Source organism: Vulpes vulpes, chromosome 12, assembly GCF_048418805.1.
Source record: "Vulpes vulpes isolate BD-2025 chromosome 12, VulVul3, whole genome shotgun sequence".
NCBI lineage: Eukaryota > Metazoa > Chordata > Mammalia > Carnivora > Canidae > Vulpes > Vulpes vulpes.
In genome coordinates this window covers 86,434,608-86,449,878 of record NC_132791.1, presented here as the reverse complement: position 1 = coordinate 86,449,878, position 15,271 = coordinate 86,434,608, and the positions used below count along the sequence as shown (strand labels likewise).

Here is a 15,271-nt window from a genome sequence, read left to right as displayed (position 1 = left end):
TTAACTGCTTCTTGGAAAATGAACATACTAGAAGCAAGGGATGCTGAATTAGTTTTATGGAGCTGTACCATAAGAACTGGACTCATTATTCTAATAGCTGGCATTACTTTCCTGGAATTTTATATTTATCTTTTAATACAAACGCTGCCCCATTTAGATGACTGTCTGGTGCATTTCACCTGATGGATGATGAGACACAATATTCTAAAATCCAAAGTCCTAGATTTCCATGCAACATTTTTTTATTTATTTGTTTTAGGTATTAGTTTGGTAATTATTACTTGGTAATATAAAGAAACTAATAACGCTTTCATTAGCATGTACTGCTTGAAGATTCAAATCAAACTGAAATTTAATTTCTGCTTTTTAATAATATATCATCTGTATACCATGCAAACACTGCAATGTACTCAAGCATGGAGGTAAAAATTATAAAGAAAAGCAGTGAAGGAAAAACATAATAAAGTTCCACCTACAGGGATTCCTCTGACTATTTTCGGTGAGTCCTGGAGATGACATGGATGTGAAAAGTGAACAAGTAAACAGAAGCTCAGTGCTGGTCAAGTGAAAGCTCCAGTTACCAGGCAGCTCCCCTGATGTGCATCTTCTGAGATGTAGAACAAAGGGAGTAAGGCTGAAGCCAGAAGCAGGTTTTTCCAAAGAGCCTGTATGAAGCCTGTTAGTTTTCTGCTGATGGTTTAAGCAGACATGTATCGGAATCTACTGCCTCTATAAAAGCCAAATGCAAGCTCTCAGGGCTCTGGTGTGCAAAGATGTATGCACAGATCTGGGGCCATACCAAATGCTGCTCAAAATGGGGGTGGAGGATGAAAATATACTAAATTCCTGTGATTTTGTCACTTAGACACAAAGATGTGTTTATGACACACCAAAAGAGAGTAGAAACCTCTCTATCGGAAAGTAAAAAAAAAATGAAGATTAAGAATATAGTTCATTTCATAAATATCATGTAACTTTAAATTTCCCCCACTTCATTTTTAACATAAATTTAGCCTAAAGCTTTCTTCAAATTCAGCAACACTAAACAGTGGCTTAGACTGTGCTGTGTGTTTTTAATAAGTATCTTAAATCATCACAATTCCAATAGTGACAAACACTTGCCAACAGTCTTTTCCTGCCTCAGAATCGTATGCTCTGAAGCCCACTCCCTCAGGTCTGCTTGAGTCACAGCTCTGCAGCACCCCCTCTCTCTCCAGCCTCTTTTCCTTTTTCATACACATAGATTCAAGTTTCTCACAAATTAAAAAAGGGTTCCTCCTTTGAACCTAACCCTCTCCTCTACCCTCTCTTCTTTCCTCCTGAGCTTTCACTTTTGAAAGCACCATATTTACTTCTCACTCATTCAGGTATTCAGTAGCTACCAATGTGCCAAGCCATGTGCCAGGTGACAGCAGTGAGCAAGGCACAGCATTCCTGCGTTCCCTGATCCTCCACCGCCCAGTTTCCACTCCCGCCCTCACATAGGAAGGCCCATGCTGCTGCTGACAGAGTTCCCAGTAACATCACCAACCAGTTTCCAATGGCCGTATCAAGTGACCCTTTTCTCTGCGCTCTCTCCGCGACAGTACAATGCGACTTCTTGACGTTTCCTGGAAATGCTCTGTTCAGTCTTCTCGTCAGGTCTGTGGCTGACTGTCCTCAGCCTCTAGTATAAGCAACTATAGCTGACCCTTGAACCACATGGGTTTGAAGTGGCATGGATCCACTTATGCGTGGATTTTTTTCAATAACTCTAGCACAGTACTATAAATGTATTTTCCTTATAACTTTCTTAATATTTTCTTTTGTCTAGCTTACTTTAGCAGTATATAATACACATACCCTACAAAGTATGTATTAATCGCCTATTTATGCTATTGGTAAGGCTTCTGGTCAACAGTAGGCTATCAGTAGTTACGTTTTGGGGGGAGTTGAAAGTTTTCCACAGATGTTCAAGCCTGCAGGGGGTCAGCACCCCTATCACCTGTGCTGTCCAAGGGTCACCTGAAGTCCTCTTCTTATGCCTATGCAGTGAGTGGTAGTGCTTCCTAGATTTCTATCCATGGTCATCTTTTTCTGGATTCTGCTTTTCTCTGTGAGCAACTTCATCCAAACCCAAGCCTTCCTCTCCCACCTATGGCTGACTACTCTTAAATATAGCTCAGATCTTTCTCCTAAGGTCCAATGGCACAGTGGACACTTCTACCTGTAATGTCTCAAAGACACCTCAAATTTAATATGATCAGGACAGAATTCACTCAACAAGAATCAAATATTTAGGGCTGTATTTAACAAAGCCCAAGACTTACATATGGAAAATAAAACACTGCTGAGAAAAGAATTGGAAAAAATCTAAAGAAATAGGGACACAGTTCGTGTTCCTGGATTGGAAGACCCAATATTAAGACCACAATTCTCACCAAATTGACCTAAAAATTCAACACAATCCCTATTCAAATCCCAGCACCCTTTTTTAAAAGAAACTGACAAAATGATCCTAAAATTTAGATGGAACTTTGACCTAAAATAGCCTAAACAATTTTTTAAAGGTTCAAAGTTGCAAATCTTATGCTTCCCAATTTCAAAACTTACCACAAAGCTACAGTAATCAAGGTAGTGTGGTACCGGCAAAAAGGACAAAATGGAGAATCCAGAAATAAATTCTTACATTTATGGCCACTGTTTTCCTCCAAATGTACCAAAGCAATCAATGGGGGAAAAGATAGTCATTAAAAAAGAATAATATTACAACATGATGAAGCTCAAAAATTTTAAACTAAGTGAAAGAATCCAGATGCAAGAAGACTACAAATTGTATGACTGCATTTATATGAAATGTCCGGAAAAGGTCAACTGACAGAGACACACACTGATTACTGATGGCCCTGGGACTGAGGAGGTAAGCCAAATACTGAATACAAACCGGCAGAAAGGAATCACTGTGTGTGATGGAAATGCTGTAAAACTCGATTTGGTGATGGCTGTACAATTCTATCAATTTAGTAAAAATCACTGGATTGTACACTTAAGGTGAATGAATCTTATTGTATACAAATCCAGACTCAATAAAATTGTTTTCAAAAATCATTTTTCAATCTATTGGATACCAGAAAACTTTTGTGAGCTTATGGGCAACTTGCCTGTAGAACTGATACTTTTTATCATCACTTCCCTCCCAAAAAACAGCCGAATTCACTACCATTCCCTCCCAAATCTGCTTTGACCTATATCACATTTCTTGGTGGAGAAAAAAAAAAACAACCTATGCAAACGTCCTAGCCAGAAGTCGAAGACAAACCCCACGTGTTATAAAAGTCTTGCTCCTGTATCTTTCTCTCTAATCTATCACTGCCTTCAATTTAAATCTTCAGTTGAGTGCCTGCTTCGGCCCACGGCGTAATCCTGGGGTCCCGGGATCGAGTCCCACATTGGGCTCCCTGGGTAGAGCCTGTTTCACCCTCTGCCTATGTTTCTGCCTCTCTCTGTGTCTCTCTTGAATAAATAAAATCTTTTGAAAAATTAAAAATTAAAAAAAATGCAAATCTGACTCTACAACCCTAATGAAGACCCTTTGTGTTCTCCTACTCCTATAACCTGTGTCCACCAGCTACAAGCGTGCCCTCTTCTACACTCCCTTACCAGGTACCTCCACCATGAGTTAAAAACCTTTAACATGTAACCCAAATTTGTATATTTATATATCATATACATGAATTCTTGTGACAGTTTATTATGTAATCTACATAAAAATTCAATTTTTTTTTCCAAAACTGAAATTTAAAAGGATGACATAAAAAAGAAACAAATGAAAGCTCCAGTTTTCTTATCCACTCCTGTCATTCTGCAGAATCAATCCCTCCTTGGAGATCACTGGCCCAAAAGAAAAAGTCTAAACTCCTTTGTGTGACATTTGAGGCTGTGTATCATTAGTTCCCTGCCTACATCTCAACTGCATCCCTCACTACTTCAGCCCCACACACCATATGCTTTAGCAAATTATTTGTAGTTCCCTCGTTGAACAAGAAGTTAAATCTTAACTTGTATTCTCAAAATAAATATCTCTGAATCTTTGTAATTGTTCTTTCCTCTTTTTGGAATGTCCTTATTGCCCTTTTAGACCTGGTAAGCACTCTTCATTTAGATCCAGCTCAACTGCCACTGGCTCTCTCTAAATAGTCCATTATTCCTGCCTTACTGTGCTTATTTCTCTTATAATATATTTTACATTATATCAAATGTATGTATTGGCCTTTTTATCCTACAAGCTTTACCCAGGGCTCTGGCTTCTTGAAGACAGAGGGCAGTTATACGATCCTACCTGAGTCTCCATCCCTTAAGTACTGCCAAATGGCAGCTGAAGACTTAAGCCAAGTCTTGAGTCAACAAACTCTACCTAAGTTTACCATCTATCATACATCCAGATTTATAGCATGCTAAGGGCTGCCAAGCCAGAAGTATGTATAGTTCATATCCAATAGTCATCCAAACAAGTGAGACTTCCAATGGTGTCAGAACTCTCTGATTCAGATAACCTCTATTCTTACTCAAATTTAGCCATCGTCACCATTGAGAACTGTTCCACCTCTAAGATCTCAAACTGAAATTCCTTCTTTGACCACAAGATCTACCTCAACCACGTGTTCTCCATCTTTACGGTAACACACCATCCCCCATGCCTCCTATCTTGTTTATTTTACTGGTCTAGTCGGGCCTCTTCCCTGCCAGCCTGAATTCCATGGCCAGGCATTTTAACCATGCTCTCATTAGCTTCCAAGATGACCAAACTGCTGATCCACTCTAAGCATCCTCCCAATTCCCAACTCTGTGTTAACTAAAGCATATTTGTTTCAGTTTTTATTTCTACTTCTGAGCCCAGCCCTGAAAAATTCAGACCATCTTATTCTAAATGGATTCTCAAAAAAATTGTTTCTTCCCTCAATGTCAACTTTTTCCCGTATTACCAGGCATCTTCCCTTCTCTAAGATTTCAGGGAAAGAGATGTCCCTGGATCCTTTCCAAGGATAATCCATCTGGATAACACTGCTTTCCATCTTCTCCAGGATCTTACTCAACTTGTTAATATCCTCAATTTCACCCTTTCACCTGATCTTGACCCTGATTCTATCTCAAGTTACTTTTTCCTTTCTTTCCTTTCATTCATGAAAGAATACTGAGTTCACATCACCTTTGCATGCTAATTTCTTTTTCTTTCTTTCTTCTTTCTTTCTTTCTTTCTTTCAAGATTTATTTATTCATTCATGAGATACACAGAGAGAGAGAGGCAGAGACACAGGCAGAGGGAGAAGCAGGCTCCCCACAGGGAGCCCAACGCGGGACTCGATCCTGGATCCCGAGATCACGCCCTGAGCCAAAGGCAGATGCTCAACTGCTGAGACACTCAGGCATCCCTGTATGCTAATTTTTCATACACTTCTGATTTGCAATCTGGATTCTCCCTTTACAAATAGCTCTTTCTGATCACCAATTTGACAATCTATTCATGTCAAATCCAATGGGATTTCCCCATTCTGCTCAACTTCTGAGCATTACTTTTATCACTGATAACTACTCCTTTAAATTTTCTCCCATCTGTCCTTCCTTATCACTAAATTGTCTCGGTCTTCCATTTGACTCTGGTCCGATGTCCTTCATTGGCTTTGCCTTTCAGAGCTAAGCCATAGTTACAATCACATCATATCAGGCTGGCCTTAGCTGCTTTTACACAACTGTGATAGATAACTCCTAAATCCTGGCATGTCTTCACATGGTCAGTCACATTTCTAACATGGCTGGGTAATTTTACATTAAGGAAGTTATAAGAGACATCCTCTTATATAATACAGTTGGATCCCATGTCGGTCACTTAATTTTTTAAAAATATTTGTTTATATATTTAAGAGAGAGAGAAAGAGAGCAGAGTGGGAGGGATAGAAGGAGAGGGAAAAAGAATCTCAAGCAGACTCCACACTGACCACAGAGTCCAACGTGGGGCTCAAACTCATGATCCTGAGATCACAACCTGAGCCAAAACCAAGAATCAAATACTTAACTGATTGCACCACCCAGGTCCCCCAGCATTTAATTTTTGTTTAAGACTTTATTTATTGATTGATGAAATACAAACAGAGGCAGAGACAAAGGCAGAGGGAGAAGCAGGCTCCCCATGGGGAGCCTAAGATGGGATTCAATACCAGGACCCCGCGATCACGACCTGAGCTGAAGGCAGATGCTCAACCACTGAGCCACCCAGGCATCCTTTTAATGTTTTAAAAAGCACTTAATATAGGAATCCATTAAAAACACATATACACTTTAATATAAAATATAACCATACTTTTATTCATGAACTTTTTTAGCATTAAGTCCACTGAAAATTCTTGCATAAGCTACCCATTCTAGAATGAATAAAATTTCCAGTCTATTTTTAAAAGCAGAGCAGGAATTTAAAATGTGTGAAACAATCCATGTACAGAACTTTTCAGGATTTTTATCATTTTTCCCCAATTCTTTTCTAATTCCAAATTTTAAGTTTTGCAGCAATTTTTAGAATCTATTTACATATACCAAATCTTCCAAAGCTGTCAACTTAATTTTCTTACAAGCAGTTCTCATTAATACTTAAGTTTCGCTGTTTTCTCTGATATTAAATTAAACTGCAGATTATAATAACAAGTTTAAGTATAAATGTGTCCAAGAGCAAACAACTCACCCTGGATAAGCATTCAATGCAACTAGGGGAAATCAAAGGATTTGGATGTATTGGTGAGTAGCCTATCAGCCGTGGGTTCTTAGCATGCTCTGGGTATCAGTCAGTACATTTTATGAAAATGATAGTTAATTTGGTGAGGCACTTAAGTGAAGGTAGAAGAACGAGTCTGCATAGTAAAGCCATGTTAAATGTTAAGTAAGGAATTAAGGAAGTAAGAACAATATCCAATCCAGTGGCAACCATATTTCTAGACTTATATTTTAAAAATCTTAAGAGTGATTTTTAGATTTATATGTGGAATATTTTTTAAATTAAGTTAAAACAATTAGATGATATAACATCTTTTGCTTTCCTGTAATCTATAAGAGAAAACCAAAGATAACTTTCAAACAGTAAAAAACTGTTACAATTTGTAGGATTTCTTTCTTTCCTTTTTCCTTCATGAAGAAGAGGAAGAGTTACACATAAGAGTTCTCTATTATGTGCTACTACTCACACTTTTGAAATATCAGCAAAACACTCAAGAGGAAAAAATTTTTAATGAATATTGGCACTAAAAATTTTGATATGATGCAATAATTTAGAATTTGTTCAAATTTGAGAGCTCTACTTGGCCTATGGGTGGGTTGTTACACGCTGTACCATAATTAGGCATGTGTGTATAAATTAGATATGTTGGCATAAATTGAATTATTCTCTTGGGTAATATGTAACACTACCTAACCTTTTGCAAATGGCTGAACTTTTCTTTTGCTGTGAATACTGTCATACAAAAAAAAAGAAAAAAGAAAAAGAAAAAAAAAAAGGCCTCAGTACTGAGATGGAAGTGAAGTTGACATTTTGCATCATCTGTGTCCCTGCCTGTCTCTCAGTATTAACTTGATTGCTTTTTTTCTTCTCCTAATGTTATATAAGATGCTGCTAGCCAATGAAAAGAAAGAATGAGGGGAAAGAACAGGATGAGCATTTCAAATCTTACTTTCAACCACTGACAGAAAACAATGTACATGAATACTGGTGCACAAATTGATCAGGAATAATAACACATTATATCACGTGATCACTTAACATTACCCTCAACAAACTGGCCACGAACTCACTCATTTACTGTAACTGTAGTCACTAAAACAGAAATCCAGCCAAAACAAGTCTGTTCAATTAGAGTCACAGCAGGAATAGCCTTTATACCTTTTATCTAGGTTAGTCATCTTTCTAAAACATCCAAAGAGACCATACACTTAAACAATTCAACTGTAAACGATAAACTGGAAAATCTTTACTCAGTAAATCTTACTCAATACTAGCTTGTATGTGAAATACAAGAAGCATAAAACTAGTTTAATGTGTAATATAAAAGGCAATAATTCAAAGCCTTCCTAGTTACTGAAATGAGTCTGAGAACAGTGACTTCACTACCTAATTGCTCATCAGTAATTGAAAACTAGCATGCTGGACGGGCTTTGAACTGCTGGAAGTCTGTGGTTTTCTCTATTTTTCACTAGTGCTTCTCCATGGCCAATAAGGGTCAGCATGACCCCGAGTTATTTTTCCAGTGCCTCACCTTCAGAAGTTCCCTAAAATGAATAGGCAATGTGGGGTGCTTTGAGATCTCAGAATATAGTTTACAATGCTTCTCATGTTATAGATGGAGAGATGGAGCCTGAAAAGGCAAGAGACTTTTCCAAAGTTACAACACAGTGGCAGGACAGGACCCAGCACTGAACACCTTCTGGAAGTTCAGGTGACCACTGGCTCAACTGCAGGGGTACATCTCTATCTTGGTCACCATGTCCTCTCCATGTGGCCCAGCCTTTGCACTAGAGAAACCAGAATCTTCTCAAACTAGGATTCGCAACAACCTCAAAGTTAGGACTATGCCACCCTAACATACTCATAATGTTCATCAGCAGAAACTCTCAGTGTATGTGTTACAGTTCAGAGAGGCTATCAAAAGCACTTGATTAAATAAAACTTACAAAAACAGTACTAAGCAAACTTTTTTTTTTTGCTGTAAACTGATTTAAAGAAAAAGGAATGAGTTCATCATTGAGAGAAGAACATCTGACATCGATTAACTATCATTTACTTTAAAGTGAAGAATTAAACATGAAATTACCTTTGAAGGTTTCGAGTTCCTTCCTGTAGAAAAAAGAGAAAATGTAAATTTATTTGAGTTATAATTACATACAGTGTTATATTAGATTCAGGTGTGCACGATTCAACAATTCTATACATTGCTCAGTGCTCATCATGATAAATGTCATCACCATCTGTCACCAAACAACATTATTACAATATTATTGACTATATTCCCTATGCAGTACTTTCCATCTCCATGACTTATTTATTTTATAACTAGAAATTTATACGTCTTCATCCCCTTTATTTCCCCCACCCCCCTCCTCTGCCCTCTGGCAACCACAGGTTTGTTATTCTATTTAAGGGTCTGGGATTTTTTTTTTTTTTTGTCTGTTAAGAAAATGCAAATTTTAAAATACTCTATTCCCAATGGAAAGTGCTCTTAGATTATATTATAATAAAAATGCATATACTTTAAAAGCCCAGAGTGGTGTTTCTGGATGTTCACTTATGTTTTACTGAAATTACCAATACAATTAGTATACAGAAACTATTTTCAGTTTTTCTATTACTTTATTAATGGTTTTTTAAAAAATTCTACCAGAATTAAACAATTAAAATATTGAAACACTTATAAAAAAACCAAAAAGCATTTTAATATCAGCAACGAACCATCCTGTATATATAAGAATCAGTTTATAAAAGCACATAACAATTTGTTCAACATTAAGTAATAGATTTTTAAGATCTTTGGTTAAAAATCACCTAGAATACAAACAGTTATTTCCTTTTTTAAGTGAAAGAGGAAACTCATATATCAAAGGACTGAGGTCCACAGCTCATCCTGACACAAAAGGGCCAAGCCTCCAGGACATGCTCTGGTTTGTAATTTTGTCAGTGTCAATTAAGGATCCTGAAATACCCAGTTTCCTGGGGGAAATGTAGAGCAGCAGAAAACAGATGAACAATCAGAAAACAAAACATTTTTGACAAAGAAGTCAAAGCAAGTTGTTTTCAGGTCTTCCTTCTTAATTTTCTAACTTGATTTTCCCCTCATTATCAGTACTCATAAAAAGTAATGTTGAGGAGGTCAATTTATTTAGTAAAAGCTTGTTATCCCACTCAAAATAGGAGACATTTATCTCTTATTTGCACTCTAGGTTTTACTAAAGATCTAGGGCTATTTTGAATTCAAGAGTCAGTATTCCACACTACTAATTACAATACCCCCTCACGTTCCAAAATAGTTGACTATAATTAACAGCTGGTGGAGGGGATGGGCAAGCTGCCCGCTGGAAGGCCAGACACGTAATCCTCTTGTCACAGCCAAGGGAAGGCTCTAAAATCAGATGGTCACCTCACTCCTCTTTTCTGGAAATACCAACTCCTCATTACAACGCTCCAGCAATGTAGTTCATTAACTGAGACAAAGAATGTTATTTTCAATCCCATATTTAAAAAAAAAAAAAAAAAAAAAGGCAATTGTTTCCCTTCAGCCAACAGTCTCCACCTCATTCTTGAAAGATTAATTAGGTACAAGTTAAACATGCCTAAATCTTTATTCTCCAATAATGGGTGAAACTGAGAGGCAACATGAATCATAAGAGAACACCTTACAAAGATACCTTCCATTTGCTTCCTACTGATGCCCTCACGTGAGCAAGTCCCCAAGCCCCCAGAAGGGTGAAAGAGATAGAGCCCTCTGTTTCATATTCTAATGGGCGATTCTTTTCTGATTAGAAGCTCTAGAGTGCGGTTGGCTTCCTGTCTTTTAGAATGTGTAACAGTTAGCAAAATTCCCAAAAGACACCTTGTGTTTTAAAAAGCTGGAACTCGAGAGTAACAATTTCAGAGGCGTTTGCCCCACTCCCACCCCTAAATCCCCACAACTAAAAGCCAGACAAATCATCCAGTGTCTGTTTTGTCACCAGGTGGCTGCCTGGTGGAGGAAAGCTGCCTTTCATCAGGAGGTGCACGCTCACCTCTCGACCTCCAAGCTGCCCTGTCACCTCAGTGGGAAGGTGCCCACCGGGAAACAGGAAGAAGCCTCGCCACGCACTCGGTGTCTGCATCCTCTGTTTACAGAGTATCATGACCCACACTGTTAATAAAATCTCTGAGAAACTTCCTTCCTGACAGGAAATCATTCCTGTCCCCACTTCCTAAAAAAGAAGATGGGCTGAGGTAGTGAAGGGAAGGAAAATTGTGGTTGAAAGGAAAATCAGTGTTAGGGAACTTCGAGAGAATGGATACAGTAAAGCAGTGGCACTGAAAGCCCTAGTTTCTAGGGTGGACTGCACATTTATTAGGGGTCATAAGCATCTGGAGGTACACATGACGTAAGAGAAGAGATAGCCAGGCATGCCAAGCAGACACGACAGTGAGCCTGAAAGCACGGAGGCCAGATGATGCAGGTTATGTATTGAGGCAAGAGAGCAAACACTTGAGAACTGTGGGCTGAACGAAGAGAAAGGTGTGGGAGATAAGGTTAAAAAGGTAGAGGGTTCTGAGTGCCAGGCTAAAAGGATCTGGTTTTATTTTTAGCAGAACAGCAGGAGCAAAGCTGTGCTTTAGGAAGAACATTCTAGCTGTGATGGATAGATCTACTGACAAGGGAGAGAATAAAAGCAAGGAGTACTCAGGAAACTACAGAGGAGTTTGAACAAGAGCTAATTAGTGCCTGGGAAGAGCAACATAAGTGGCAAGGGCGATGAACAGGAGTCCAGTTTGCAAAATGCCACAGAGAAGACTCTCGATAGTCCTGGCAACTGATCCCATGGGCATAAGTGGAGGAAAGAGAGGAGTACATTCACTGTGAAGGTTCCAGTCTGGACCCCTGGAGGAAGGCTAGTCTGTTAATAACAGAACACTCAGAAAGAGGAACAGTGAGTGAGTTCAGGATGGAAATTGATGAGATAATCTGGTGATGCTGAAAGACATGATGCCCACCCCCTGCGTAGGCTACTTAAAAATCTAGCTCCTACAGATTCCTACTCCTGACTTCCCAGGCAGTCTGGAAGGGATTCCAACTTGGCTTCCAGACCCTACCCCTGCAGAGTCAAGGTCACCAACAATCACATGTTGCCAAATGCAATAGTCACTTCTCACTTTTCATCTGAATCCCTCAGCAGCATTTTTTTTTAATTTTTATTTATTTATGATAGTCACACAGAGAGAGAAAGAGGCAGAGACACAGGCAGAGGGAGAAGCAGGCTCCATGCACCGGGAGCCCGACGTGGGATTCGATCCCGGGTCTCCAGGATGGCGCCCTGGGCCAAAGGCAGGCTCCAAACTGCTGCGCCACCCAGGGATCCCCCTCAGCAGCATTTGATCCAACTGGCAACTCCTTGAGAAAGTTCCTCTAGTTTTTCCTACTTTCTTGGATTCTTTTGCTAGCCCCTCCAACTCTTCCAGACCACTGGGCTGGAGCACTCATGGTAAGACTGGTTTGGGGCTCGCTCTCTCTCTCCTTTGCTTACATTCTCTCACAAAGCAATTTCATCCAGCTACATAGCCTAAAATACCAACTATATGCTGTCTTCTCAATTTATATTTCCTATTTTGATCTCTTCTCTGAGCTCTAACACACACATGCAACTGCCTGTTTGATAGCTCTACTCAAGCAGCGGAGGCTTCTCAAGCAGCATTTGCAAGACAGCTTATTCTTCCTCCAGTCCCCTGCACGTCAATTAACAGCATTACCAACTTCCTCAAGTTTGGTTTATCCATTCCTTCATTCTTCATATCCAATACACCAAGAAACCCTGTCATTTCTACCTCAAAACATACCCTGAATTCATCCATTTCTCTCCATCATCACTGTTATCAACCTTGTATCCATTTTCTTATACTGAATGTAATCTTTGTTGTATCCAATCATTCATTTAACAAAAATTTACTGAGCCTTACACACTAGGAATAACGCTAGGTGTGGAATATGCATGTCCCCTAACCTCAAGGGACTCCAGCAGGAGAGACAGAGGAGTAAAGTGACAATTAGAAATCGATCTTGCAAATGAATGCTCTGACAATGATAGGGTGAGGCTTCTCTAAGACTAAAGAAGAGGGAGCAACTCAGACACTTTGGTTTGTAACAAAGGCTTTCTGGAGGAGCAAGGACAGGACTGAGTTTTGAAGGATGACGGGTAGCACTTCCTGAGGACATGGTAGATGTTCTACTCTTAACCATTATGTCACTCTCAGCTACCAAATGAAAGGCACAGGTTCAGCAGGTGTTTTAAGTTCTGGTCATGTTCCAGATCCTATTAGAAATGGAAATAACAATGATCAGTGTAAAACAATTTTCAAGTTCATCTTTTCCATGAAGATATCCCTGACACTCAACTGGCAGTTTCCCCTCATCTAAACTCCTGTAACGCTTAACTCCATCACTATTACAAACCCTCATGTGCTTGCCTTGTGATGTGGTTATTTCTGCGCAGACATCATCTCTACAATTACACTGCTGAGCTCCTGACATGCACAGATCATGTCTCATCCACCGTGATCATACACGGGCAGAGTCAGACCCAACCAACATTCAGAAAATCAAGGAATGACTAAGATGTGCTTCTTCCAGAAAGCCCTTCCTGTCACTATAAAGAACTTTAGTCTTTTTTTAAAATTTTTTTTTTTTTTTTATGATAGTCATACAGAGAGAGGGAGAGAGAGAGAGGCAGAGACACAGGCAGAGGGAGAAGCAGGCTCCATGCAACGGGAGCCCGACGTGGGACTCGATCCCGGGTCTCCAGGATCGCGCCCTGGGCCAAAGGCAGGCGCTAAACCGCTGCGCCACCCAGGGATCCCCATAAAGAACTTTAGTCTTTATTAAAAAGTCTGATCACATAGTATTTCATTTGATAAAAACTTGTTTGCCATTTTCATTTCCAAAATTTGAGTCTCTTCTTTTTCATGGTTTAATTGTATTTTCTTACAATCAAATAAGTGGAAAGAACTGAAATACTCTTTTAGGCTTTACCATATTTTCAAATTTACTCGGTTCAGCAAATGCCTTTACAAAATTCAGCATAACGAAGCCTGAAACTAAAACATTCAACAAATAACACCAGACTCAAAATCTAATAATATTTCCAAAGGGTGAAAGTGCTATTTAATCATTTTCTCTACAGGGGTTGAGTTACAAGGGCAGAATAAAAAGAACAAAAACATCATACTAATAAATCTGTGGAATGATCCAGGAAATGTATTAAATCTGTATATGTATAGAAACCAACAAAATCAGACTCACAGATGCAAACTTAACAGATTGGAACCACTGGATAAATATCTCCATAAATACAATCATCTCACAGATGGAAGCACACTCTAAATATTAAACTGCATCCCCTAGGACAAATCCATGACAGAAAGCTAACACAACAATTCTGTGTGGCAAGCTACCACATTCAAAATGCCAACTACAATGTCAACTTTAACATTTTTCTTCACATTTGAAAATATTTAGGGGATTTTTTTTTTCAGCAGTGCTTTTTGATTAGAACAGACTCGAAGGGTGTCCCTTTGTTATGCCTGATAGACAGAATGTCACCATGATGGCCTGTTCACAGGAAAGATCTCACAAGACCTCTTTCAAAAGGGCCCACCTACCACTCATTATCATCAAGTCTGTTGTTCTCAGCATCCTATAGTCATGAAAATGTGTATCCTTACAGGCTTGGTGGGTTTGGGGTGGATTGGGAAGAATTAGAAATCCCTGTTGTTATTTATTCCTTACATAGATCCTGCCCAGGGGATGTGCTGCAGAATATTTTTAACATTACCTGTAAAACGAAACCTCTTGAAAAGCAGCTAGTTCATTGTAAAAACTGCACGAAGTCTTTATACATCATGCTATTAACACAATTTTATTTATTTATCTACTTTGGGAAAGCACGGCCTAAAAAGTAATAAAATGACAGGATCCCAGAATATTGGCATTTAAAGTTGAAAAGAATCTGAATGATATGGTAATAAATATTTGGAATAAAAAGAATGCCCCCCTAAAAGATAATGAAGGTCTAGGAAATCAGCTGATTGGTGTCAGCACTAAGTTACATATGGATTAAATTACCCCAAAACTTGCAAGACAATTACTTTCCTAGGACTGTTTTCCATGCAAATATATTGGAGTTTAAGAGAGATGCGGTGGTTGAAGAAGCAGGATAAAGGAGGATGAGATAGGAATAAGGAATGTTTACTGAGTTTTTACTATGTAACACATATACAATGAAGAAAACAGAGCTTGAGGATCAAAGGCTACACAGTTAATAAGGGATAGGCCTGGGAATAAAATCTGTGCCTCTCTCGGACTCCAAGCCTGTGCAATCTGTGGCATCCAGAATGCAGTTCAAGGGCACAGAGCCTCCATAAATACAAGTCGTGGCTGGCCTGAGATATTGCAGCCCCCCCCCCCCAGAAAGTACCTAAGTAAACCACCAAGTCTACTGGATACAAGTCACGTATATATAGTCCAAGAGACACTCC

At 39.0% G+C, this 15,271-nt stretch overlaps 1 protein-coding gene across 3 annotated transcripts in view; it reads right to left on the bottom strand.

Annotated features, from left to right (window-relative positions):
- The window catches only part of DTNBP1 (dystrobrevin binding protein 1), a 127,538-nt gene that overhangs the window by 50,732 nt on the left and 61,535 nt on the right, over window positions 1–15,271 (bottom strand). For all 3 annotated transcript variants that reach the window (XM_072729085.1, XM_072729086.1, XM_072729087.1), the window contains one exon: window positions 8,826–8,848. In XM_072729085.1, the coding sequence (XP_072585186.1) occupies window positions 8,826–8,848 (23 nt within the window). The remainder of the gene's footprint in view (window positions 1–8,825; window positions 8,849–15,271) is intronic.